The sequence below is a fragment of the Nesoenas mayeri genome, assembly GCF_963082525.1.
Source record: "Nesoenas mayeri genome assembly, chromosome: Z".
NCBI classification, from domain to species: domain Eukaryota; kingdom Metazoa; phylum Chordata; class Aves; order Columbiformes; family Columbidae; genus Nesoenas; species Nesoenas mayeri.
This window is the reverse complement of record NC_137542.1, coordinates 49,708,057-49,735,987: the sequence shown is the minus strand read 5'-3', so window position 1 is coordinate 49,735,987 and position 27,931 is coordinate 49,708,057. Positions and strand designations below refer to the sequence as shown.

Genomic DNA, 27,931 nt, shown 5'->3' with positions numbered 1-27,931 from the left:
TCTTTATCAATGACCTGGAAGACGGGATTGAGTGCACCTTTAGTAAGTTTGCAGATGACACCAAGTTGAGTGGGAGTGTTCATCTGCTGGAGGGTAGGAAGGCCATACAGAGGGATCTGGACTGGCTGGATCCCTGGGCTGAGACCAGTTGTATGAGGTTCAACAAGGCCAAGTGCCGGGTCCTGCACTTGGGTCCCAACAACCCCAGGCAGTGCTACAGGCTCGGGGAAGATTGCCTGGAAAGCTGCCTGGTGAGAAGGGACCTGGGGGTCTTGATCAACAGTGGCTGAACATGGGCCAGCAGTGTGCCCAGGTAGCCAAGAAGGCCAACAGCATCCTGGCGTGCATCAAGAACAGTGCAGCCAGCAGGATCAGGGAAGTGATTGTCCCCCTGTACTCAGCACTGGTGAGACCTCACCTTGAATCCTGTGTTCAGTTTTGGGCCCCTCACTACAAGAAAGACATTGAAGTGCGGGAGAGAGTTCAGAGAAGGGCAACAAAGGTGCTGATGGGCCTGGAGCACAAGTCTTGTGAGGAGCCGCTGAGGGAACTGGGGCTGTTTTTCTCTGGAAAAAAAGGAGGCTAAGGAGAGACTTTATTGCTCCCTACAACTACATGAAAGGAGGTAGCAGCATGGAGAGTGTTGGTCTCTACTCCCAAGTAACAAGCGATAGGATGGGAGCTAATGGCCCCAGGTTGTGTCAGGGGAGGTTCAGATTGGATATTGGGAAAAAATTCTACCTGTATTGGAACATGCTGCCCAGGAAAGTGGTTGAGTCACCAGCCCTGGACGTACTCAAAAGACATATAAGTATGATGCTTAGGGACATGGTTTAGTGGTGGACTCGGTAGTGTTAGGTTAACGGTTGGACTTGATGATATTAAGGGTCTTTTCCAACCATATGATTCTGTGATTCTATCTTTTCATACCTGGAGATCAAAGCAAAGATAGAGGCCACCCTGGGGCACTGGCTACATCCTGCTGCCCTTACTCAAACCAAATGCTAATCCATCATGTCATTATAGTGTTTTGTAGTATAACAGAACCTGTTATAGAACCTGGGTGTGGGGAACTACAGTGGGTCTGTGGATTCCCTGACGGAGGGCATGGGAACAGAAATTAGCCTTGAAGATATGAAGGCCTAACCGTGAGAAAGATGGGAGTAAAGGAGTGTCCGGAGATATTAAGGTATATCCGTGAGAGAGAAGGGAGTAGAAGAGTAACATTGATGACAGCAAAATTAGCCATAACATCATAGACTACACAAATAAACACCAAAATTCCAGCTCCTACCCTATAAATGTTCTGTATTTATCACATGGTGTAACAGCTTTTAGTAAAAGGAGGGTGAAGGGGGAAAGTAAAGGGAAAACAGTTCTAGCAGGGTTTGAACAGCAAACAGGAGCCTTCTCAGCTGCTTAGTTGCTATCAGTTGGCACAGTTATGTAGTATCTGTTACAACTTCAGTCACTGTTGTTATGGGTTCAGTTATGATTTGTTTGCATTACTCATAACGTTCAAAACCCTCAGCTGGCGCTGCCAGAACCAGATTATTTTCAGCAAATCTTTCAGTGTATCTGTGCAAAGTTTTTTAAGTCTTTAATGAAGTTTGAAGTAAGGCTTAAATTAAACTGTTCCACATGCTCCGTTTAAAGGGTTCTTAGGATGGCTGTGATATGGATCTGACGTGCTTGTTCATTTTATTAATGTGCTGATAGCAGTGTGGCTCTGGGACTGACCCTGTGAGTGCCAGAGGTGCAGGCCAGTTGTTTGGCTGGTCGTATGGCAGCCAGCGTGCAGGGAGCTGTGATGGGCAAGCACCAGCGCTGCGGGAGGTGTGTAACAGATGGAAAGGGCAGTGCTGGTTCCACCTCAGTCAGCTGCAGTATGAGATCCAGTCTTTGCCTTCATTGGATGGCTTGTGCAAACTCATGCTACCCTGAGGGTTTCTGCTCACGGTCTTCTTTCCCGGAATGCTCCTTGGTGCTCACCTCACTGCAGGACCAGGGGCGGGTTACATTGCAGTCAGCCTTTTTGCCTGTGCACCATGTTTAGCCTTTTTATACTCATTGGGCAAAGTCCTAAACTACTGCTTTGGGTCTCCACACTTCTTCCAGCTAAAACTGAATGGATTCTTTAAATACTAATGCTGTACTTTGAGTTCTCGAGGTTCTAAAAGGTAAACTAAAATGATGTTAAACTTGCCTTGCTGATGTTCATTAATGTACTGCTGTGTCCCATCTTCATGTGGCTTGAATGGTGGGAGCAGACTGGTTTCACTTGCAGGTTCTCACTGATGAGAACATCATTACTCTTCTTGTCAGAACAGCAGTACTTTTTCATCATTATCATTGTTACATTCACCTCATTGTTCTTCTTTCACCCTTTCTAATATTAAAACTAACAATAAACCTAAAATGTGTCAATGAAGCACATTCTGTTCCTCTGTTGCCTTATGGGACACTGTTTAGTTCATTATATCAAAAGTAAGGAAATACAGTAATTGATCTGATGCTTTTAATGATCTCCTGGTTTTATTAAATGTTTTTATCAATTTTTCATGTCTATGTCATAGTCTTTTAGCCTAATTTTTCATACTTTCATATATATTTTCTGTCTCTTAAGACTGTAATTTTACTAATATGACAGATACTGATGAAACAGAAATGTGCAACTTGTGCATGGTATAGAACCAGAAGTGGCACACAAAACTGGCATAGAGAGATTGTATATTTATTTAAGGAATTTTTGTTTTGATTCTGATAACATCTTGTAAAAATCACAGCAAATGCACTTCTCATGAAATTTCCCACAAATTATCTTGTGGCAAGTACAGAGTAACTGGGTGTTGAAAAAATGTGCTGTAGAAACAGCTCTAGACAAGTACAGTCTGTATTACTCAGGAACCTGTAACATGTAGTACTTAAAGTGCATCTTTGAAATATAATGATACAAAAATTCCTAGTCTAAGCATCATCAGCACAAGGACATTTATTGGTGTGGGTGAAAATATTTTGGAGATAGGAAGCTTGTTTCTTTTTCTCTTTGTTTTGTTGAAGTGAAATATAACACTAAAAATGTGATAGGGAGCTGGCCTTGACTTGGAGAACTCCAGAACGTCCTCAGCCTTGTTAATCACATGTAATTGGTTTTCTTCTTCTTGTTGAGTCTGGTTGATAAACAACAACTTTGTCCATGATAACATTTAAAATGTCTTTTATTTCTATATTGGCATGAAATAATTAATTCCTTTCACATCTTACAGAGAAAGCGTGAAACTGCATTTTCCAATAAAAGGAGAAAAACGAGAGGCGAAACAATCCCGCAGTGACCAGTTCTGCAGAGGCACTGGTATCTCCAGCTGCCTGTGGGGGCTTCAGCCCTGGCTCCTGCCTGCAAGGCCACGGTGGGCAGCTGGAACCTATTTGCTGCAGCCCAGCCCTGACAGCTCTCAATTATTTCTCCAAAGTAAAGTATCCTTAGCAGGAAAGCAAGAAGTACAGAGCCTGGCTCTGTGGTCATGGCACTGGCCAGGGAGACAGGAAAACCCTTTTTCTCCTGATGCATCCTACCGTTGTGGGGGCAGCCCCTTCCTTCTCCTCCTCCAGAATCCACCCTGGCCCAGGGATGCCATTCACGTTTCTGTGGTGGTGGTGTTGTCAAAACTGTGACATTCCTGGGAAACATTCAAGCAAGTCTTACTTCTAGACGGAAAAAAAGCTTTCCACAAAAATGTTTCCACCTGCTGTGATGAACACATACTCCTGTGCACAAGCCAGTTGTTTGGGAAGTACTGTTCGCAGCAGCTGTTATTTGTGAGAGCCTCACCTTGGCCTGGTACCCCATTATTTTAACTGATGAATATAGTAACACGAAACTGAGGGGGCTGTTATGAATTATTTAAGGCCTTCACACTGCTGCTCACTTAAAAATCAGACCATACAAAACCAAAGCTACTGTAGACATCAAGGTTGCCAGCTGATCAAAAAAAGCAATTGTTAAAAAAAATTGGCGTTTTGTCTTCAAACTTCTTAGACTTAGTAATGCTGACATGTCTGCCAGCTTTACAGGAAGAGGAAACTTCCAATGTTGCCTATGGACATTCTTACAAAGACAAAAAATGTTTATTTGGTTTCTTTTTTTTTAAATGAAATAGAAACATACAACAAATGGCTATCATAATTTAAAATACTGCTGCGTTTGTAACAATGCAATGCAAAGCCTGCCAATGCCCGGACTGATCGGACAGAAGTGTATCCAGCTAGACAAGTACTTCAAATGAAAAACAGAGGATAGGAGAGTTGTCCATTTCCATTAGACACCAGCTTGTCAGGAATCCTTCCTCCCACCAGAGCAGCCCTAGGGCTGAGTGGAGCACCCCTACTTGCATGCCAGCCCAAATCTGGGGGCATATGCAGGGTGACCTCCCGCCTCTTCTGCCAAGCATGGCACTGCTCCAGAAAGGTGTCCCTGGGAGGGCAAGGAGGGCTGGCATGGCAAAACAGGCAACTTAGCCTACTTTAAGAGCCTTTTTTATAGAATTGCTTGGTAATTACAGAAAATAGGTTCTGATTCAGTATTTACATTGTAATTGGATTTATCCAGGAAAATCATTTTGGATTTGGTGTGACAAGGTTTGAATTGCAAAACAAGCTTTGCAACTGTATTAATCAAGCCAGCTTGCTATGAGAATGACAGCCTGTTTTGCCACAGTGGGATTTTTTTGTTGTTAGACTCAAGTGCCAAAATAAGCAGAAATGATGAGCTTGTTCTCTAGGGGCAAGTATAGGCCAGTGTGTTTTCAGTTCACCCTTTGAAGGCTTACCCACAAAATGATATAGGTGTAAGCCCTGGCAGAAGCTCCTTGCAGCTGAGAGGACAGCATGGGGACCCTGGACATGGGTCCATGGGGCACAGAGCCGTTCTCTCCAGCTGCAGCTCACCTGCATGGGAATACTCAGTTTAAACAGAGCATCTGGAGGCTGGTGGTGTGGCTCCTTCATTTACTGCCTTGTTGGAGGCTGATCAGTGAGCCTGCATCTCCATAACCCTGTAGCTTGCAATCCACAACCAAAACTGAAACTCATCCAGGGTGGGGATGCTTGCTTAGGGCTTGCTGGTGCTGCCCAGCCCCACAGAAGACCCTCGACTGCTACACCCTGCTCCCCTTCCCCTCAATGGGGCCAGGAGATTGCTCTGGTAGCTGTTTTACCCCCATCCCAAGGGCTTTGTGCATCTTCCTCCACTACGTGCTTGGGAATGCACCTATCTGGGCCCATGATGTGACAGTCTGTTCCTGTGGCTGGAGGGGTACGTAATGCTCTCTCTTCTGACCACATTATAATGGAAAGTTGGGGAGCTGGAGCCCGTGAGTGCTCCAATAGGAGGTAATGGGGTCCACCTCCACTAAAAAAGATCAGATAATGCTGCTCTGACGTAATAATAAGCCCTTACGTAAGCACTTTTGATGTGAATGTTCAGACAAGAAACATTCTTTGCAAGGTCCTGTCCTGAACCACTTAATTAAAGGAGTAGTCCTGTTAATTTCATAAGATTACTTGCCTACATATTTACCACTTCTGTGAAGAAAGCGGTGTATTATTTAGCCCTAAACAAATAAGGCTATGCTAAGCATATTGACATGTGAGACCATTAAAAGATGAAAAGGCAACACAGTCTGTTTTGTTTTGAATGTTTGTTTGATTGTTCTTTACAAGGGTACAGAGTGGGAGACATTCGCATTTTGTTTTTATCAAAAGTAATCCAACCCTCTCTTAACCTTCATGTTAGGAAGCTAAATAAGCCAACATATGGAAATATCTTTGATTTGCCACTTTCCCTCTGAGAATGGTTGCTGTACGTCACCAGGACACTCTGTCCCTGGGTGGTTCCTGTACGCCAAGCACCTCAGTCTGTTCACTGTCCCAGTTCCTTCTGTGGTGAAGATCCATGTGAGATCATCTGGACATCTTCTGCTGAACCTGATAGACTTCTGGGAGACATCTGTGCTGCTTCAGGTCAGGCTGGATAAGCAGCAGCTAGAGAACAAAACCTCTTTCAGAAGCATTAGGTGCATTGGTGGAAATGTAAAATAAAAATTGGAGAGAGTGTGATCATTTCTATCTAAATCATGGCTGCAGTTTCTTATAACTTTCATCCTGAAGGCACGTTTAAAAAAAGTTCAGGCTATTTTTTTTTTCCTGTAGAATCAGCTAGAGGGCCTCAACACCAGGGTAGAAATAGAGAAGTCAGCACTCAGGCTGATAGCAGAGTGCCTCCGCATGTCCCTGTGAGTTTTGATTTTACTTCAGCTAAATGCTAAGCCTCTGAAAACTGGATTTATGTGGAGTTATTGATGACTGTTCACATAAGAATTTGCCAACAATTGCTAAAAGATCTGCACTCTGATTCTTACCTTGTTTATCAGCACTCAAGTGTTTAGAGCTCTCAAGCCAGACAGGTCCTACACACAGATATATATCTTTGCCAAATTAATGCCTTAGAGAAAAAATAGTGTTATTTTTTCCCCTCCTAAAATTTCATCTTTCAGTTCAGAAAACAGAAGGGATCTTACTAGCTGGTGGTACATTAGTAGTACATTAGTACTAGTAGGTAGTACATTACCCTTCCTTTGCCACCACTGGCTGCTCAGAGGCTGTTACCTTCTATTAGAGTCCCAGGGTATCATATTCTGTAAGCTGAAGTGTTTTTTGGTGAAAGGGACTTTATAAATATATTTAATAGTTCATTCTAATTCAGTGAGAACTAGTGTATCAGATCACTTCTATCATTAAGGTATGAGCCTCAGAACCAACTCAGTCAATGATACAGGTTAAGAATATAAGCTTTGGTTTCTGAAGAAGCTGACAAATCAAGTCTAAATTAATGGGAACAAAAGAGATGTTTATCTAATTTTCTTTCTGCACAATTACTTTCTGTAATTGCTGGGGCTTTGTCTCATGTACTTTCTCTGATCGTGAATATTGTCAAGGATGCAATGATAGTGAAGAACTCTTCTACAGCATACATTAATGGTGCTTTTTTACATACACCAGGCATATCATTTACTGAATGTAGGATTTTAGATTAAAATATAAATTTGGGTATTTGACGTAATATAACTAAAAAGCCCTTCAAGGTAACTAAAGTAATTCCTTTTTAATTATAGCTTTATTATAACACGTTTATTAAAATAATTCTCAGCACAATTAATTTCCTTCCAAGGAACAGAACACTGAACTTAAAGTAATTCTGAATCATGTGCTAAGGTAGCCAGTTGTGGTTCAATTTAATCAGTACGCATTACATCTACTGAGTCCAGTTGCAGAGCTATCGAATTAATGTATCCTTGTTATGTCAGAGTTTAGTCTGAACGAAGGCATACTACCAAGAAGGAGCTAGCTATTTAATCAGCTCTGTTAAGACACTAGGTTTCTTAATCTGTTACTACTTAAAGCTGCTACATAATGATGAAAATATATCTGTCAGTAAAGACAGGAACTTGATATCAAAGACTGAGACATCTGTTTTACTGCAAGTATCCAAACAGCAGGTAACTTTAAGGTAAATTTTCTTCAGTATTGGTTTATCCTAACTAATTAAAAAAAAAAATAAATAAAACAAAGGATGGAAAAAAACACTTGAATGAGTGACTCTGACGAACTAACATTGAGGAAATCTTATTAATCTAACATTGCTCAATGGGTTGAGTGGCAAAGCAGCTTGGAAACCAGAGTGAGGGGAACAGAAAATGTAAAAATACTGTAAGGTTTAAATAAAACATAAAAACATTGTGTGTATATGTGTGTGGAGGGAGGACCATTACATATAAGTCAGTGTTTGATATGTGGCATATAATTACAGGAAGTTTGTAAAACGTGCCATGATACCTGTCAATTATCAGCAGGCAGAAAATGCAGATAACATACATAATTCATCAGCATACTGCTCTTTGTTGTTAAGACGACTGATTTAGCTCTATAACATAACTGCTTATTCAAAACAAGACATTTAAATTCAAATGAAATACTGCTACCTCTTCAAAATGTGTTCAGTTATTATACTGATTCAGGCGTATTTATATGCACTACTAAATATTAGTAAGGAAGACTAGAACTACACAAATTTATGTGTGCACGCAAATCTGTGGTATTACGTGGAAGAAAAGAGGTGTTATCAAAATCAGTCAGCCCTCATATTCTTGCATGAGAGAATGTCTTAGCCAATTCTAACTTCTAATAGAAAACATTTAACAATTAAAATTATTTTAATGTTCTTAATATATTTATTATTTATTCTGCTAGTCTCACACAAGCTATCCTAATACTTGCAAATATACTCTAAAATTTATTAAAAAAATAGTGTAGTGGTTAATTCAGCTTGATTTCTCCGGCTACAGCCTTTAATTGTGCCTGCTTGAAGTCAGATGAATCTTAATAAAAACGTAAACTAGATAAGGGCTAGCAGTAAGTACTGATTGGATATTGCATAGAGGATTTCATGCTTTTTTATGAGTACCCTCACTTAAAATAAAAGAAGTGAAAAACCAACATCTACCAAGATTTTAAAAGCCTGATAAAAACACAGAGGTTCTGGAAATTATCGTATCCGTTGCTTGTGAGTGAAAAGACAGAAAACAGTTCAATGTTTGGAGGTAGGCAGATCTGAGATACAACAGAAATTTGTGTACAGCATAAAAAAACATGAAGAGGAAAGAAATAAACTACTTTTATTTACTATTTCAGAATATGAGAAGCAGAAAACACACTGGGAAATCAAAAGGATATCAAATAGAAAACTCGTTAAGGGAAATGCCTTTTACATAAAAGACTTGTGCAGTTGGAGTTCACTCCTATAAGGTGAGTAGGAGCAAAAAGCTCTCCTGTGTAAGCAGGATTTCCATAAAGTTTGAAATTTTATGAGTGATGAGTGCATTCACATCCATATACAAAGGAAGCTGTGGATGTTCTCACTGTGTATGAAGGTCCATGCTGCTGTACCAAAGCTGCACTACCTCATGGATGCATTTCCCTTATCAGGAGGGTGTCTGCATTTGCCTGTGTGGGGTCCGATTCTGGATAGGTAGATGGACTTTGCAGCTAGAGTACACTACATCCTGTGTTATTGCTAAATAAGTATAAAAACCTTCCATGATGCAAATCTTTTTTATTCAGAAAATTATTTTTTCCTATAATTTAAAATTCTCAGTGAAATTTTGCTTATTATAAAGTAGCTTCCATAACATGCCCTGTCCTCAACTGTAGCTGACAACATTTTTAGGTCATACAGTATACATTACTGATGGCAGCAGGACCCAAGGTTGAGGAAAGCTTTGGGTTGCTTGTTCTACTGGATACACAGCAAGTGGTGTGGACAGAGTTATTACAGCTGCTATGGTGTTGTGAAGCTGGGTTTGGTCTCTTTCTCTTCACTTACATGACAGTCTCTAGTCCTTACTGCCTGAGGTTCATATGCTGTTTAGGCTGAGAGGATTTATGCTTTTTTTTTTTTGTTTAAAATGGCACTGCTACTTAGAAGAGAAAAAGAATGATCTCTTTTCAGACCTTTTGAGTACTAAACCGTTCACCAAGACACCTGTGGCATTTTGAGTCTGTGTCAGGGTCTGTTCAAACTAGAAGTGAGGTGGTGATTGACAGACAGCTCCGCCACCTTCCTCAGGCAGCTGCTGTCATGGAGGCAGCTGGTGCCATTCTAGTCTCTAGGTGTAGCTGCACCAACAGCAGTGGTGAGCATGGCTTGACTTTGGTCCAACAAGTTTGCTTGACATTAAATGGAGTATGCTAGAACATGGGAAGAACAGGATCACAAGGAAATTGAGAAAGACTGTGTGTTTTGCTATTATTTCTCAGTTTTTCTTAAGGCATCGAGTAGAATGGAATGGAATGGAATGGAATGGAATGGAATGGAATGGAATGGAATGGAATGGAATGGAATGGAATAAGGCTCTGTAGCTGCAGCAGACAGATAAGGTAGATCAGGATGTCAGGTGGCAAGGAAAAACAAACAAAAAAAATCCAGTAAATCAGAGGACATGTAGAGAGATGTGGAAGTGATCAGAAAAGGAGAAGAAAGGTAGAAAAGTGGACAAGGGCTCTGTCCTCTCCTCCTTGGCTCTGGCCTGTAACCCTCTCCAAGCTTCTTTATTTCCATTACTGGCCTGAATGAGGCCTTGAACAATCTCTCACAGCTGAAGGGAAAATCCTACCAGTTCAGCTTAGTAAAACGTTTGTGCTAAGTTTTTAAAAGACTGTTGATGGGAATTTCAAAACAAGAAATTACTTACTACATCCCAGCTTATACAGCAGGACAGGCTGCAAAACTGGCTTTGTGGGAGGATCTCAGGCTGCCTTCCTTCCCTGTCTCTGCATATTCCGCCCAAGCCCAAGTGCCCTCCTGCCCAGCTGCCAAGGCCTGTCCTTGCTATGTGGGTTCTGGTGGCATCCTTTGGCTAGACCTGAGGAGAAGCTGCAGGGAATGCATCTCATTTTCTATTTATCATCCAAACTCATCCCTGACATAAGATGCTGTTTATTTGTTCCAGCAAACACAAAATTGAATATCCATAATTAAGACCAGGTTTTGGTTCGCTGCCAATCAAATAAATTTGTCAGTATGTAAAAAAAAATGCAAAGTGTTGCCATATTTGTGTCCAACACATAACATACACTATTTTACTATACATAGTGGCATTGCAAAAAAGCAGCATATTTTGAAGCACATGCAGAATAGAGCCATTTCTCGTAAGTGGGTAAAGCTGTACTAAAACATATGTGCTGCATAAACAAAATATTTATTGTACTCACAAATTATCTGTACACGCTAAATGTGAAAATGACTGCACTACTGATTATTTCCCCTGAGTACACATAAAATAGTGCCAAAGGGCAGAACATTACCAGACTAGTTCAACCACACCTCAGGCTTCCTGCAGGCTCACTGAGATGATGATCTCCATACATTTATTTGTCTCTGTTGCCCTTTATCTCACCCTTAGTGATTACTTCACACACACGGGCACTGCATGGGAACAAGATGGCAAGAACATGAGGAGATTAAGAGCTGGAAAGCAGCTGCAGTTTGGGATGGGCAGAGGGTGTCATCCCTCTGTAGTAAGATTGAGTCACCCAAATATGTGGACAGTGGTAAAACAGCAGTGAGGGTGAAGACACTGAGAGGCTGAGAAAATGATGGAAAAGAGAAGTCTGGGGAGATCCTTGCTTAACTTTTGCCACCAACCTACAGACAAGGACAATTTGGCTGTGCTTGGTGTTTTATTCACCTATGGTCAGGTGGGTAATTTTTGTCAAGCTTCTGTTTGCACCTCCAAAAGCCTTCCGAAGGGTGAATTTGTTCCTTTTGCATGTAGCAGGCTCTGTTTGGTGATGTAGCTACCGCTACTGTCCAAAGCAACCCACTCAGGATCCTCCTATCAAATCCCACCGACTGTAGTAGAACTTGGCACATATTGCTAAAACATCTCTCCCAGTCTGGGATTGTAAATACCTCGTTTCTTTAGGTTGGTGGTTCATAATTCATTATTGATTACACATTTCTAAGAAAATGTGACAATGGAAGAAAAAGCAAATATACTTCCCCTGCCATCCCCCAACACAATCACAATCAGAGGGTTTAAGGTTTAGCACTAGCTAGAGATTTCCTGAAGTATGTAGTAAGGTATCAAACAAAGGGGATGATGCAGAGAAAGCATGAAGCAACCAGCCCTAGAGATGTAAAAGATGACCTGCGGGTAGCAGGACAAAAAAGTTCATCTCCTAAAATCTAGCATTCTGTCATTTATCAGTGCTTCTACTTATGCACATCAGGAAAAGTTACTTTTAGGTCTAGATGATTGTAATGTCTTCGCAAGATGTAAAGACAGTGAGACCAGTTTATTCTTTTTTTTGCTGATCTACTAAGGGTGGTTTTTTTGAGCATGGACAGAAACTTCTGTCATTCAGTAAGAGTGTCCTCACTGGGTAGCAGCCATGGAGTATGCTTGAGCCAGGACTGCGTCTGATTTATAAAAATGGTGGTGTTTATAGCTACTCCCTGTCATTACCAAAAGAAAGAGCACAATTGTATATAAATCTTGAAGTGATAAGGGAAATTTTATGCTTTATGCCAAAAACAGTTATTTACAGGCAAAATTGCATAACATACTCTAGTCATATAAAAATGATGATTTGTTCTGTGTGAAGAGTTAAATCAAGAACTGTAAATAAAGAAGACACATTTTCTTTGAACATATCATGATAGGTACTTTATTTCCAGTATTGCACTCTGCAATAGGTCAGACACCATGTTTTCTCTGAAACTCTTCACAAGTTCCTCCCATATTCTTGATATAAATTTTGTATCTGTGCAACTCATATTCTTTACAAGTTCACATTGATATCACAAATCAAGTAGTGCTCATATGGCTTGAAGCTGAATACAGAAATCAAAACTAAACCACACTGAATTGACAAACCTAAGTAACTGCCCTAAAATACTGCATATGCATAATACACATAATGTTCCTGGTCAGTATAAAGATTTCACTAGCTTCTGGCAGAGCCAAACTCAAAGGCTTTGCCAAGGGAGTGTTGGCTTTTAGGTATCCCAGGAAAGTTGCTGTCAAGGATTAGGTGAGTCTCTGTTCAACTTTCATTTTTGATAAAATACAGGACACAATATCAGTTACTCAGATTCAGGACAAAGGACTTCAGTTCTCCACTATGCAGTGGTCTGCTGGCGGCTGATTAACAGGTATTAAGATAGCTAGACTCAGACACATACTAAGCACTTACCATTTTTCAGATTAGTTAAGGAAAGTAGCATCTGCTTTTTATTAGAGTTTTCAGATGTAAAACTTCAGATGGCATAAATTACCAAATTCCTTGAAGGTGGCTGGAACTTTGATAATTTACACCAGATGAGAATCTAAGCTATCATTGGAGATACAGTCTCACTACAGGAAACTGAAATGAAAAATGCTGCCTAGTGGATAGAGCAAAAAGTCTGGAAAATCATTTGATCTCACTGTGTCAGTCAGCTCATACATTAAAAGCAAAGGGTGGTAGTCTGGGGAATGCCTGCCAGTTTGTGGATACGATTTCACTGAAATTTAAAGTGCAGATTAGACTCACCATTTTGTAGCAGAGACAAGCTTATATCTATGGAGCCGAAACAGCCTTCAAGAGTACCTCAGTCAAGTGTACTTTCAGCCTGGAAGAGCAATTACATTGCCGCTACAAACAACTGACTGCTATCACGGCACTTTGATGTCAGCCTGGTGTGTATCCCCAGAAAATCTCACTAGAAGTCTAAAAGACTTAGGCTCTTTCAGAAAAGAAACCTCCTTCATTGCAAAGACAGAAAGAAAAACTGGGGAAAGGAGGCAAAACCTTCTCCATCCTCCTTTCCCACAGCCATGGATCAAAACTTATTTCTTCGGATGCCCATGAGAAAGGGGGAAATGATAGTCAAGTGTGTGTAGACCAGCAAATGCTGTGCTGCTTTCCAGGTTCTCTCCTTGTGACTTCATTGCAATACAAACAACAGCACCTGAGACACAAGACTCCACTAGGAGAAGGTAAAAATTAACTGTGGAGGTCTGAGGGACTAAGCCATGGCTTCATGACAGTTGTACTTCGGAACCTCCTGTCTCAGTGAGAGTTGCCGGGCAGAGTCTTTACCATGGAGGGGACACAAGAAGATTCACAGTCAAACATGATTCTTAGAAGCATTCAATACGAAACTGGAATTCCCAAGGCATGGAATCAGGACCATGCACCTGACACAAGGCCTACTTAGAAATGTGATGCTTTTGTTACCTGTGGATTTCCAGAGTACCTCAAGTACAATCAAACAGCTATCTGATCCAAGGATGGGTGAGGAAGGAGTGACATATCACATGTACTCCTCAATGAGCGGTGACCAGTGAAATCACAAAGAACACGCAAGGCAATCGGATGAGAATGTAAAAGATAAAAGCTACCCTAAAAGATAATAAAGAATCTCCTCAGCAGTAAAATACTGTTTAGGAGCTTAGTGAGAAATTGATTTCATCTGAATAGAGGCTAAGCCCTGGAGCTACCGATCCTAAGGGCAGCAATTATTACAATAATAGCACAGCTCCTTCCTGGTCAGTGCTGCAAGGAGGAGGAGACCAGAGTTACCTACTACTTTCATGACACTACTGTGGCTCTTCTCTGTCCTGATTTCTTGAGATCATGCAATTTATTAGCTTCTTCAATACAGGACAGGAAAATACAGGGTACTTTGTATCAAAAAAAAAAAAATTTAACACATCCCTTCCTTACCAGTATCAAAGTAACTGAAGAAGCTGGGAGACTTGCATAGGTCATTTTTGCACCAAAAGGCTGTGTAGAAGGATTGCTATCAGGTAAAAGTTTTCAGCTTGGAGGACATTTAACAGAAAAATTCATATGATCAGTCATAAAGAAAAAACAGTGGCAACAGAGATAGAAATATCCAGTTGTTAGGGACTACTTGGAATGCTGATCTCATTGAAACATGCTCTCTAGCTTATTTTAAATTTCTTACATAATGATGCTCTGTTTTCAAGTTCTTCTCACTGCACAGAGATCCCTTTTGTATAAGTTCATATTCAGGTTGAGTTCAGAGAGGCTTCATAGCCATCAGAGACAATATGTTGTCCTTCTGTCAATGTGGTATTGCCCCAAGCTGCAAGCAGGCTGAAGTAGCCACTGTAAGGGATATTTGCATTTTTTATCGCTTGCAGAAAGGAGGTTTTCAGCCAAGCAAGGATGTAATTTTAGTTTTCTATGCACAAAGAGGGAATTGGTTTGCTGTATATAACAATAAGCTAATGTTACTGATTACTTCTGCACTTTTTACTTGAAGGACTAAGCATCACTTTACAGGCAAGAGCCTAAATACAATTTGCAAGTTTTGGACAAGCTAAAAAATCAAGTGTCAAAATGGGCATATTCCTGGTGCATTTAAAATCATGTAAGAGATAATACATCAGCTAAAACTGTTAATCCAAACCAGTATTGCACCTTCATATAGTAGCAGAGCATCACCAGGTATACTGTTAATTCACTAGACTGTGGCTCAGAAAGCAGTATAAACAAGGAAAAGAAGTCCTAAAATTCCACATGTGGCTGCCTATCATCTGCGGACATCTTTAGAACAGGTTTTTATGCAGTCTGGATCCCTTACCACACTATACTATTTACAGATGATTACGCCCTTTCTTAAAAGACTGCAGCTGCACTGAAGCTCCAGTACAAATGTTAGCACCCGTAGACAAAAAACTAGATCATGAAGTAAGCCCAAAGCAGAGCTGAAGGAAGAATCAAAACCATCTTGGTCTCCATCAGTGATAAGGCTAGAACATCCAGTATGACCATCCGGGCTGATCTTTTTTGTCGTAGAAGTTCCTGACAATTCCCGAACTACTGCTGGTTCAGCTAGAATATGTCTCTTAAGAAAGATCTCCCTTGAGGTTAAAACTCCTAGAGATGGAAAACCCATTATAATTTTCATCAAACAGTTCCAATGGATAAGTGCTCATTATCTAGGGAAAATTGTACCGCTTGGTTCTAGTCTGATTTTTTGGGTTTCAACATCCAGTGATCGGATCCTGTTATGTATCTGTCAGCCAGATGGAAAAGGCAGGTATTAAGTTTCTGTTTCATTGCAGATACTTTTGGACTCCAGTCGATACATCTTTCTGTTTAATAAACCAAACAGAAAAACTTCCCTGTATCACACCACTTCAATTAATGAGTTTTCTGGCCCTTCACTCAAGCTTTTCTGTCCACCAACAGTCTTCTTGAATCCTAAACTGGACAAAGCAAGTTCCAGCAAAAATTGTTTCAGTGCCAAACACAGAGCCAGTATTGCCTTTGTAGTCACCAGAGATTTCTCTTTGTATAGCCAAGAATTACATGAGGTATTTTAACCAAAACACCATATTAGAGAGTTCACTCATTGTTACCTTCCTTGACAAACCTCTCTGCACTTCTTCATTCTTCCTCCAAATCCCCAAATAAAAACTCATTAACAGAATAAAAATTCCAACCAGCATTTTCAGTTCTTCTTAGGTCCTGCAAGACACAAATTTCTGAAGATGAAATAGGCAACAGCAGCATTAACTTTGCCATAATGTGACTGAATATTAAGACTATGGGAATTATCTGCAGACATGATTTTATTCCCTCTTTTGTTACAGCTGTGCCACTGGACTTGTTCAGAAATGATCCAGAGCAATTTTGTAAGATGTACCTCTTGAGAGCAGTGAAGCTAGGAGAGACAAAGAATGAGCGCACAGAAAGAACAAGACATACGTTTTTGTTGAGTCCCACCAGGTAAAGCTGCCTTGCATAAGTTGGGCCAGTTAGAGAGCTAAAAGATCATCGGTCATGGGGATTGTCTTCACAGGAGAAAAACACAGTCTGCAAACTTGCTTGATGATTAGATGATAGCATAGTCTTGGATGACCACAATTACAAATGCACACGAAAAGGCTATGCAAGGCAGAGAAAGGGTAGCAGTCATGATGCATCGATGATATAAGGCATTTTAAAAGACTGGCTGAAGGCTCAAAAGCAGAGTCAATCTATAGCATGGGAATTTTTTTTTTTAGAGAACACCTTGCTGAACGGACCTTCAATGGCCCCACATTTGAGCGTCTTGTCTGTTCTTGAGCTCTGGTATTTGGTATGCAGGCCAAATGTACAAGTGAAAACAACAGTCTGCTTTCACTGTTCACAGATGTATTACTTAATAGCTAGCCAGAAAACACTGCTTGCACCCAACTTATTGAATAAAGTTATCAGGAATGCATCAATGACTCATCTTTGGTGCTTACTACATCCCCCGTCTATGGGGGTCATCTATGAGTATCAATAATTTTACACAATTTTTTGTGCCATTTAAAACAAACATTAAATAATGCATGGTCAGAAGCAATTCCTAAAATAACTGTAATACGAATATACTGGCTCAGTCAGAATCCTCCATTTACTATTTTGGTTTTGACTGTCAGTTAACCAATATTCTATTAATTAATGGGTCACATTGATTAAATTAGCATGACATATAAAAAGTGTCATGCAGTGGTAAGTCAAAATGTTTAGAAGAAGTCTAGGTATTACATAAACATTATTGTTGTGTAAACATCATACTTTTTATCAAGTGTGTTATTTAATAAAACTGTGGTCAGATCTGTTTTTCATATACTTGTATTGACCAACGTTAGTTCTACTGATTTTCTTTAATAGCTTACATATCAGTTATACATTTTTTTGCCTACATGGATGCTAGCCAATAATAATCTCAATTGTCCTATTTACCCTTTTTACTTCCAGTCCTTTTAACTTCATCAAATCCTCTGGATTGTCTTTCTCAGTTTCAAATTTATTGAAAACAAACAGTAGCAATACAGATAGCTGTTTGGTCAGTTTAAATATGAACACTGAATTAAAGTTATCTGAATGTGTCCCTTTAAACACAGCTTTGATGGCTAATACATTCCTGAGTGACTGCCTAGAATAGGATGTGTTTTCTCACCTTACAAAATGATAAAAGTTTAGGGTTTACCTGCATGCTTCAAACACAGAAAAAATATTAAATTATTCAGTCTTTTGTGTTTTACTAGCAACACTTCCGTCCTTTCTATAGTTCTTAGGACTAACATAACCATCGCTCCAGGGATCTTCTCGGTGACAACCAATGATAGGACAAGGGGCAATGGGTGCAAACTGGAACACAAAAGGTTCCACTTAAATTTGAGAAGAAACTTCTCCTCAGTGAAGGTAACAGAGCACTGGAACAGGCTGCCCAGGGGGGTTGTGGAGTCTCCTTCTCTGGAGACATTCAAAACTCGCCTGGACACGTTCCTGTGTAACCTCATCTAGGCGTTCCTGCTCTGGTAGGGGGATTGGACTAGATGATCTTTTGAGGTCCCTTCCAATCCCAAACATACTGTGATACTGTGATCCCAAATTGTACCAGCTCCAGTGATGAGGGCAGCAAGGGACATGAATGATGTTGTGTTCTTTGCAGATGTAATTGCCATTTACAGCACTGACTCATGGGAAGTAGTAATTCTACATAAAATATTCCATCAGACTGGCTGATGTGTTATCCCAAGATGGTGTGTTAAGGCAATAAAGAGCAGACACTGTTCTGTGCATCTGTTGAAAGGGCAGAATCAGCTTAAAATCTAGCCAGCCTTCAAAAGTTAGTTAAAAGCAGTTCTATATTTTCCTCCACATCTCCCAAATGACTTGGAAAGCTTGCTTACAGAATCATGTCCTTCCTGCTATGTGACAGATGCACAAAAAAGAAGAAACTGACTTAAACAAAAACCGTGAAGATAAGTAACCACACATAAAAGAAAAGAGTAACCAGGGAATTACTTTTGTTCAGCATTACTTGCAACAGCTGGTATGATTTGATGAGAAAGGTGTAGTTATGTTCACACTGATCCTTTCAGAAAGAAGTGACCTGTGGAGAGACAGGAAGCAGCAAGGTATTATTAAATTCACCTTAATTCTGTCAGACCATGACTTCTCATATAAAAGATTTCTGCAAGAACATCACAACATGCAACAATAAAAAATACGTATTAGATTAAGTGTATCAACATTTTATACCTAGAATAACAAAAGATTAAAGCAGATACAGAACTTGCTTTTATATTACTCTCCTTATTCCTATTGACCTCGCACCTTTCTTATTTATATGCAGACAGCAGAACATCCATCTTGTCTACGAATGATCATTATTTATTTTTTTGCAAGTAAACTTGCAAAAATATTTTAACTATCTTTGCACTACAGTTGAGCATAAAAGGCTAGTAGTATTTGTATTTTTAAGTACGCTTTCTACAAAATTGAGGCTGTTATGGGACTAGTCAGAATTACCACTAACTATTATATTTATACCATTATGCTTTCACTCATCAGGGTGAGATCTATACAAAAGATACAACAAATACTCTTGCTGAGATCAGCAAAAGCCAAAGTAGTAAATGTTGCATAATGTTCACTCTGCAGACACTGACGTGTAGTCTGAAATCTGACTTTTCAGTTCTCAAGCTACTTTCAAACACTTGTCTCCTGCATGCTAATTTCAGGCTCATGTTGGCAGATCCATAAGGAGCATGTCACGAATGTTGCCATGGTTATACTCTCCATTTAGTAAACAGTATAAAATAAACCCACAGTTGACGGCAATAGTGCAACTTAGACCAATCCCCAGGTACTCTTAAAGTGGTTCCTCTTCATTTACACTTAAAATCTGAGTAAGCAGAGACTGCGGTTTACACCATCCCTTTTAAAAACGTTCAAACTTAGCAAGCGATTTTTCACTCCTTGGGTCATCATTACAGACAAGGTAAGAGATTCTGAGCAAATGGAAAAAGTTGCCTTCCCCCCCTTAGCAGATGTGGTGACTGCGACTCATGAGTACCAGATGGAGATTGTCACCACAGCATCAATTATTGGGAGAGGAAACTGTAACTTTTGCAGGGCCCAGAGCTATTTTAGGAGGATTTTCCTGACGCTTGAACCGGTTCAGGGTGGATCCAATTTCCCAGGCAGTAAATGCCATTTAAAGGGTGGAGTTGGCAAGGGACTCATTTACACATTCATCCTTCAAATCTTACTCGCATTAGTTCTGCCCTTCTCTTCCTCAGTTCTTCCATTCCTGAATCATACCCTAGTGATTTCATATTTTCTAGGGAACTTCAAAAAGCAGCCATACAACTGCAGCCAGTAATCTTTTGTTTTAAAAAACAAGAATCAAAGCTTTTATGTTTGCAGAGATAAATTGAAAGGTCAGAGTAGAACGCAAACCGACTCAGTACTGGTTGTCCAAGTGCCTATATGGGGAGCCTTGGTGCCTGCACTGCTGGCCCGGGCACAGTGAAAACTGTGCTCAGGCTTTGCTGCTGCTCAGAAGCATTGAAACCATGGAAGAACAAGCTGATTTTGCGCTGTCTGTAACAAAGCTCTGAGAAGCACATACTAAAAGAACTAACTGGGAAGCAGTTCTGAGTTGGGGTACCGGAGAGATTCCTCCACTTGCTTCCATCTTGGTCCAACAAGAGCATCGGACCTTCACTACAACTGGGTGAATTCAGAGGCTCCATACAGACCTGTCCTCACTCAGAGGCTCCATTTTTTCAAAGCGCTACAAAATGTATTTTACATGAACACACCAGAATAGACTTCTACCCCTCCCGCTCATGGATCACATCATCTGCAGGATGACTGATGGTGACATCTGCCTAAGCTCTCAGTCACAGTATCTGACACAGTATCTCCTGCAGCATTGGAACCCCACCATACACAGTGCCTGTATCTGCTCCTTCTGGAGGACCGCTGTACAGCCCAGCAGAGGACAGTGTCTAGCCATAGGACAGCTGCCCCATGAGTCCTGCCTAATTTATTGAAGCAAAGCAGCATGGATACTTATTAAGGTGTCCCTTTCTTTTCAGCAGTAAAGCTGCCAAATTCTTGCAACTCCTAATACTCCCCCAGCAAGAGGCTGGAAATATACGAGTATATTGTGCCACTATAATTCCAAGTGTTGAAGTGCAGCAGGGGCATATCTCTCTGCTCATCTTAATCATTGGAGCACAAAAGAAGAAAAAGAAGAATGTCCTCACTTTCTATTCAGAGCAACTTCAAAAGTTATATGTTGTTTAGTGATGGATGAGTGGAAAAAATAAATAAATCCCTGCTCCAAGATAGGGATTCCAGTGAGACCTTTGAAGCTACTGAAATAGAAGTATTGTTTTCTCAAAAAAAATTTACTGCAGAGCTCTAACCATAGCTGATCTCTAGCTTCTCAATTAGATTACAAGGCTTAGCTTGACATACTAGCTCTGGTACAATTTCCAAGACTGCAATACATGAAGGATAGGAAAAAGGGAGGTAAGTGAATGCAAAGTTCATGGGACAGAACAGTATAGTGCACAGTGAATGGGCAGCGCCAAAGTATGGTCAAAGGAAGATGGGCATGAGAAAGAAGGGACAGAAACAGGCAAACAGACAATGAAAATACTTACAGTTGGGGTATGAAATAGAGGTGAAAGTATATCAACATCACCCAAGATATAAATCAATAAGCTATGTTTAAATTTGAAAGCTGACTGCTCAAAACAGATGCAGTATTCCACAGCTCAGTCACTCAGCGTTGTAGTGATAAGTTGGTAAAACACGTACACATCAGTCTAATTAGCACTTAGGCTACAAAATTTCAAATACTTTCTAAAGCTCTAGGACAAATGCCTAAGTTTTAATTAGTTGAACCCAACCTGCAAAAGTATCTAAATGGCACTTTGCTTAAGGATGGAGTTGACACCAAATACTGCTATACAGATATAAATAGAAGATAAAATCTGTGTGGAAAAACAAAAAAGTGAAAACAACTCCCCAAAATGTTATACTCTTGAATGGGTTCTTTACTAAATATTCTCAGTGTATGGTCCTCTTTGACCAATTGAAGCTTAACCAGATCACACAGCATAAATTTTCTGCCATACATAAAAATCTCTGTCTCTAATTTCATAGGGTGTCCAAACTATACAGAAGATCTCGTATTTAAAGCACTACCTTATAAGTTTGTCTCTGATACAACCTAAGAAAAGAGTTGTCCATAAGTTCCGACTAGGGGTTTCAGTCCCCAAAAAGCTAGAGGCAGGTTTACAATATTGTTCAAATACTCATAAACTAAGAATTTAAGTACAGTAAGAATCAAATTTTAAATAGGCTGTTAATAATAATAATTTTAAAAAAATCTTAAAGTCCAGCTCAGTTTCCCCAGCATGCCAAATGTAATCACCAGTGACCAAGTTAGGGGAAGCAGACATTGTACTCAACCTTTTTGAAAGAATGCTAGTTACTTAAATTGAAACCGTTTAAGTGTTGCTTAGCTATCTCTGCCTTTTCTCTGCCTCCATACTTTCTGTGGGTCTTCAGTTATAATTCATAAAAGCAGAGAACTTCACAGAAGACTGGGAAATATCTGAAACAATTGCCAGTCGGTTAGCTATACTTGCCTTTTCCTTGCCCTGCTCTCGGCTGTGCTGGTGGGGACAAGGAGGCACCAGCACAGCAAGAGTCCTACTGATAGGCACCACACCTCTATAGCACACGAGCAAGAGCTTCAGTTTTTGGAATATTTAGCCTGTTGTCTTGTAAGTACAACTCTCTTGCTATCATGAACAAATCCAGACTCAGACTTCTTGAAATGTTTGGTTTTTTTGTTGTCATTCTGGGGTTTGTGGTGTTTGTTTGTTTGTTTGTTTTGTTTTGGTTTGTTTGTTTGTTTTTTGTATTTTTGTGGGGTTTTTTTGTTTGTTTGTTCTTATTATTTTTTTTAATTTCTCCTTCCTTTAAAGCCATCCTATCCGCACTAAGCATCCTGAAAAATGCACTTCTGAGAATTTTAGTATATGCTGTTTCTCCTTCTTGGCCACAGGTGAAACTCTGGATAAGCAATGCCTTTTGTTCCTGACATTAGCTGGTAGAGGTCTGCATGCCCTTCTCCATGCAGAGTTTCTGCCCACAAATTATTATACTGGCTGCTGCAGCAAGGTAGTTATTTGACGAAATGCAGGGAAGTATAAAGGAAAGTGCAGTTTAAAGCAAGGAAGCCCGAGCAGATAAAAAGGAGGTTTGTTAGTGCAGGGTGCTTATGCTCAAGAAGGCAATAGCATCATGTTTCCTTTTAGACCATCAGTCCGCTTCACTTTCTGTACCTTACATATACTGAAGTGTTTCTATACATGCTGACATAGTGATTGCTGGCATTTTACCTTATCACTTTTTTGGTAGAGGACGTCTGATCAGAAGATGATAAAGCTTGGAGGAATCTTTTATTTGTTTTTTTTTTAACCACTTTACCTCAATTAAGTGTATGTACTTGCAGCAAAGAGAGAAAATACCTACAAGAAAGTAATTATAAAACCTGAAGTTTTCATCAAGTTTACTCTTATTCTGATATCAGAAAAAATAAAGTTTACAAACACTTGTAACAGGAATAACACTGGTTTTACTTTGAATGTTCATGAATTCTACAACATATCTATAGAAGGTCACAACAAACCCACAGTGATGTTAAATCTGGAGTCCTCTCACAGACATGATTTTCTGCTTTTGAGTTTTTGTAAATGCTTAGAGAATAAATTAAAACTCTGAAGAAAGGTGAGACACTCTTACTCCTCTGTTCTAAGACTTTGAAATTCTGAACCCTCTAAATCAGTTCAACAAGCTTAATTTTAAGAAGTCACTTGCACACTACCATTTTACTTGTAACAGTGACGCTTTTATCCCCCGTAACTTTGTAGTGAGCTAAAATGTCCCAACAGATATCCCAACACAAGGCTCCTTATAAGGAAGAAATAATTTATTCCCAGGGTCTATTCTCAATAAATGTAAACTGAATGTGCTCATTCCTTGAGGAAATACAGAGCAGCATTAATTCACACAGCTCTGGGACTCTGGTGCACACAATGCCCTCCCCTTCAGTCCATCTCAGAATGACTTCATACGTCAAGTGTCAAGCCACAAAAAGGCACAGGACACAGAAATGAATGTCAAGAGAATTTAGCACAAATTAAGATGTTTGTCTCTTTTCATTATTTCAGAATACTGGTAAAGCATGCTTCGTCTTTTAAGTACATTTTCCTAAACGCTTTTAGCTTCTAGTCTCTCACTCTAGTTTTGGAATCATCATAATGGAATTTAAATAGAATAAAAACCTACACTTTGAAAAGGCTCATTCAGTGCTGTTGGTTTATTTTCACTTTAGAAGAGAGACTCTAAAGAGCTGGCAATATTTATCCTAGAGTATTTGATTTAAAAGGATAGTAAAAGGCATGTTCTTTTTTTTAACTCCTTAAAGGTAGTTTCTGAACAAAATGAAGGAAACTATTTTAACAAAACATTGTAAATCTGAAGATATTGGCCAATAACACTATCTTCTTCATTGACCAATGATAAGATAACTTCACCAACACTCATGACTACTGTCTATTTTTTCCTGTATTTGAATTTCCAGAGTTACTACACTTTAAAGTGCAGTGATGTTCACTACCTTTTAGAGCAGTGTTTTTCATGTTTTCAAATGATGTTTTAGAATGCATTTGGCATCTGTAAAACCTCTGGCTTTCTTATAAGAACTGAAGTACCTAGCTATATAAAAACGCCTAGAGAAACAGGATAAGAAAGAATTGGTTTAGCATTGTAAATTCAGCTGTTCCAGTAGGCTCATTAGTCTTTCTTGTATTTGATTATTTTAGTGCTGTCACCTCAAGCAATCTTTTTTTTTCTAATAGCTCTAGCTCTGAGAACCCTCTACCCTCCCTTGCCAAGTTTCCTCTTCTTCTTTGACCTCCTGCCCTCCCAGTGTTTAGAAATATTTTATGCAGTGCATAAATCCAGATTCTTGTTCAGTTTCAATACAGGAATGCCGAGTATCATCTTTCCAGATAAGTTTTAACCACCAGGGCAACTTCTGTTGGCCAGCATTAGGTTGCCTGCTGTCCATTTTTCTACATTTAGATGACTGTTTGCTTCTTACAAAGACAACTGTGCAGTTGTATGTGATCTTTCTTTTAAATTAGCACAACTGGTAGAATGCTCAAGCCCTGTATGTTTTACTGTAATCTACAAGAATGACTTTGAGTGGCCTAATGCTTTGAAATATTGCTAAGAAGGAATTTCACTCAGTGGTGGCAACAGGTTTTTTTCCAAGTAGCTTATAGAAGAGCCTTTGATTACATCAGGAAGTTAATCAAGTTAAGGTTGCTGTTCCGCAGCCATTCCTTCCTCTCTGCATAGCTCTGGACCTCCCAAAACTGTGAGGCAGAAAAAGAGGAAATGAAAGCTCAGCCTAGCAAGGTCTTTCCACAAGAAGAATATCCACTGAAAGAAAAAACTAGAAAATACAACAGAGCTCAGATATGGCTTTAATTCATTTTACTTTCTTCCCTGGAGTTAACTCACCTTCCCACCTCCCTTCAGAACATGAAAGGAACTCAAGGAGTAAGACTGGCAGGACAAAAGAACTTCGGCCTCAAATGATAATTTGCAAGCTGTTGTGGTGCCACACCAGCACAGAGGGAGCCCAAGGAGAAGCATACCTGGTGCTCATGGCAGAAAGTCAAGAGCAAAGATGCCATTACCTCTCTGTGTGCTCCCTAACCCAGAAATAAAAAAGCTTCACCAGCATCCAGTGTAGCTATTAATATGCATAGACTTAATGGGAAGTAGCTATTTCTGCTGAGCGGTGGATGGATGTAAGAGGTGGATCTATGGGATTTTCCACCTGCTTTTCTCTGGGATTTCTTAAGGAAAATTAATAATTCCTGCCAGATCTGAAAAGGCAGAAGAACGACTAAGTTCAGATAACTGTCACGTGGGCTACTTCTGCTTATTATGGATGTTTTATTGTTCGTTGGCTTTCCTGACACTTTTCTTGTTTCTCAATTTTTACTGTAAAGCTTCTTTACTATGATGGGAAGAATTCTTCTGGTGGCATTAGTGTGTTATTTTTATTGCAGCAGGTGGCTAAGACCTGGTAAAGAACAGACATTACCCAATTTAGAAGAGCATTTTTACTGACTTGCTCGACACTTGTTTAAAACAGAAATAGCACTAGAAAAATAGAGAAGAAAAATTGCTTTGGGATTGCTTTTGAGACACCTACAAAATTTAGTTGCAGTTAAGTTTATAAATCCAGTAGATCACATGTACAATACATGCCTAAAATAAGGAAGAAGCCAGTTAATATGCCAGCAGGGTATTTGTGGATTTAGGAAACTGGCACCTCAAGAGTAATGGTTTTGTGTGGTCTACACTCAGAAGAACAAGCATCAGTTTAAACTAATTTCTTACCCACAGGGTAGCTTTTACGATCCCAAAGAAGAAACAATTTGTAGTATATGAAATAAATAAGCTACACAGAACATAGTGCAGGCCCTGTTTGTAGCCTGCAGTTTAAACTTGGTTAAAAAAACATCAGTCACTTTCTTAGTATAAGCTAGCGACAGCACAAAAAGAAAAAATTATATACCTAGACATAAAAAAATCCTCAATGAAATTTCACATCAGTGCTACTGTCTTGATTTACTAGTATATAAAGAGGTCAGTACATGCATATTCTAAACCATCTTTAGGTTTCTGCTGACCTTTGTTAAAAGTTAAAGACAGCTACTCTGATGCAATACATTTCCCATACATTTTTAATAGAAAAATGCTGTTTATGCAAAGCTCTTCAACCCCCTGTTCAGAAAATATGCTCTTGTTCTAGTTTGGGGTCAGGGTTGAAAGAAAAAGCAGATGTGAAGTTTCAAGACAACGTGATGTTATTCGCAATTCTCAGACCTTATGCCTAGCACACTTGACATTCTTTCGCTGCATTCCCTGACAAAACCACCTCCTGCCTGCAGACCTTCCAGCCCAAGACCTGCATTGCACCATGGAAAATGCAGTACAGCTGGGTGAACCAGCCTGGGTGAACAGCCTGCGCCAACGAGCCCACTGGGCACCAAAATTATGGCTTCTGTACCGCATGAGAGCGAGTGCTGTTCATTGCTAAATCCAAGCCAGGTGAAGAAGTACTGTTTTCAACTGTGAGTCGCCAAAAACGCCATTTGCAAGCCAAAGTTCCAGAAGATCTTATAGTAAAAAATGTTTATTGTTCTAAAACGATACATCAAAGTCTCTCTCCGCTGGAAAGATAGTATTGGCTTTATTTGCTAGCTCTGATTATTTCATAATATTTTACATTCACAGCGTAGTTGTAATTAGGGTCAGAACTCCCTGCTAGAAGCAGAGGTAGCCTTTGGTATTTGCTGGGTATTTACCCAGGGCTGTGCAGGAGCTCGACATCCTCAGCTTGACACGGTCGTTCGTTTTCTCTTTTTTATTTTTACGAAGGCCGTTTAACTTGAGGAGTCGGTACGGCCCCGTAATGGTATGCTTTTTATATGAATACAGAAAAATAAAAGTAATCCTTGCGGCTTTACGCTCTCCTGCAACCGCACCGCTCGCTGAACATTAACCGGGACAGATGGCCAAAGCCCGCATTTTCGCCGACACCAAGGCAAGCACAACGCGCTAATTGCGTCCAACTGACTCACCGCGGGTCTGTGGCGCCGAGCCCCTTCCCCTCGGGCGGCCGGAGCGGTTCCCGACCGGAGCATCTGCGGAGCGGACCGGCCGCCAGGACCTCGTACGGGGCTGCGAAACCGCCCGCCGCGCGCGCGCGCCACCCGCGGGGCCTGCACGCGCCGGGCCACCCGCGGCCCCGGCTACCGTAATGCCACTAATAGGGGGGGGGAAGGAAATAAAATTGGGGCGCGCCTCGCTGAGGTACCTCAAGGGCTTGCTGCGTGGGGGCACTCACTCCGTCTCCTGCTCCAGAGGAGGTTGTCCCCTTTCAGCACCCCTCTGAGGCAGGAGTCTGGGCCTTTTTCCCCGTGTGGGCGCTTCTTACCTGCCCGCCGAAACTCCTCCTTCTTTCCGGTTCCGCCGTTATCGTATTTTCGGGCTGTGAGGCGCGGCTCCCTCCGCCCGCCGGCTTTCCCAGCAGAGGTGACCGGCTTGAGGCCGCGGCGGCCCCGCCCCCGCATTCCATTCCCTATATGGAGGCAGAGAGGGGCGCCGCCGGCCACGCCCCCTTTTCCCACCACGCGCTAGAGGCGCGCCCGGGTTTGCGCGCGTGACATCAGCGGGGGGGGGTGGGGCCGGCGCGCGCCAGCCAGCCAGCCAGCCAGCCAGCCAGCCAGCCAGCCAGCCAGCCCGCCCGCCCGCCCCTCCCCCCTCCCCCCGCCCCCCGCCGGCGTGCGGAACGAGCGTTCCTCGGGCCTTTCTATTTACGTTCGTGGCGCTGATTTGCATAGAGCGCCGCCCCCGC

The 27,931-nt window shown here is 40.8% G+C and overlaps 1 protein-coding gene across 4 annotated transcripts; it reads right to left on the bottom strand.

Moving 5' to 3' along the window:
• Positions 1 to 5,836: 5,836 nt before the first annotated feature.
• Positions 5,837 to 27,783, bottom strand: LOC308051753 (uncharacterized protein). Of its 4 annotated transcripts, none has more exons than XR_013923525.1 (4): positions 27,512 to 27,783; positions 18,418 to 18,505; positions 15,993 to 16,101; positions 12,293 to 15,725 (listed from the first exon to the last, which is right to left on the bottom strand). XR_013923525.1 is itself a non-coding variant. In XM_080362377.1 (3 exons), the coding sequence occupies exons 1-3, from the start codon at positions 27,650 to 27,652 to the stop codon at positions 6,015 to 6,017; spliced, it is 351 nt and encodes a 116-aa protein (XP_080218503.1). In that variant the 5' UTR covers positions 27,653 to 27,783; the 3' UTR covers positions 5,837 to 6,014. The 4 variants fall into 4 exon arrangements, 1 of the variants encoding a protein (XP_080218503.1); XR_013923526.1 differs by having other exon boundaries at positions 12,293 to 14,422; XM_080362377.1 differs by lacking the exons at positions 12,293 to 15,725; positions 15,993 to 16,101; positions 18,418 to 18,505 and adding exons at positions 5,837 to 6,039; positions 27,156 to 27,340.
• Positions 27,784 to 27,931: the final 148 nt, after the last annotated feature.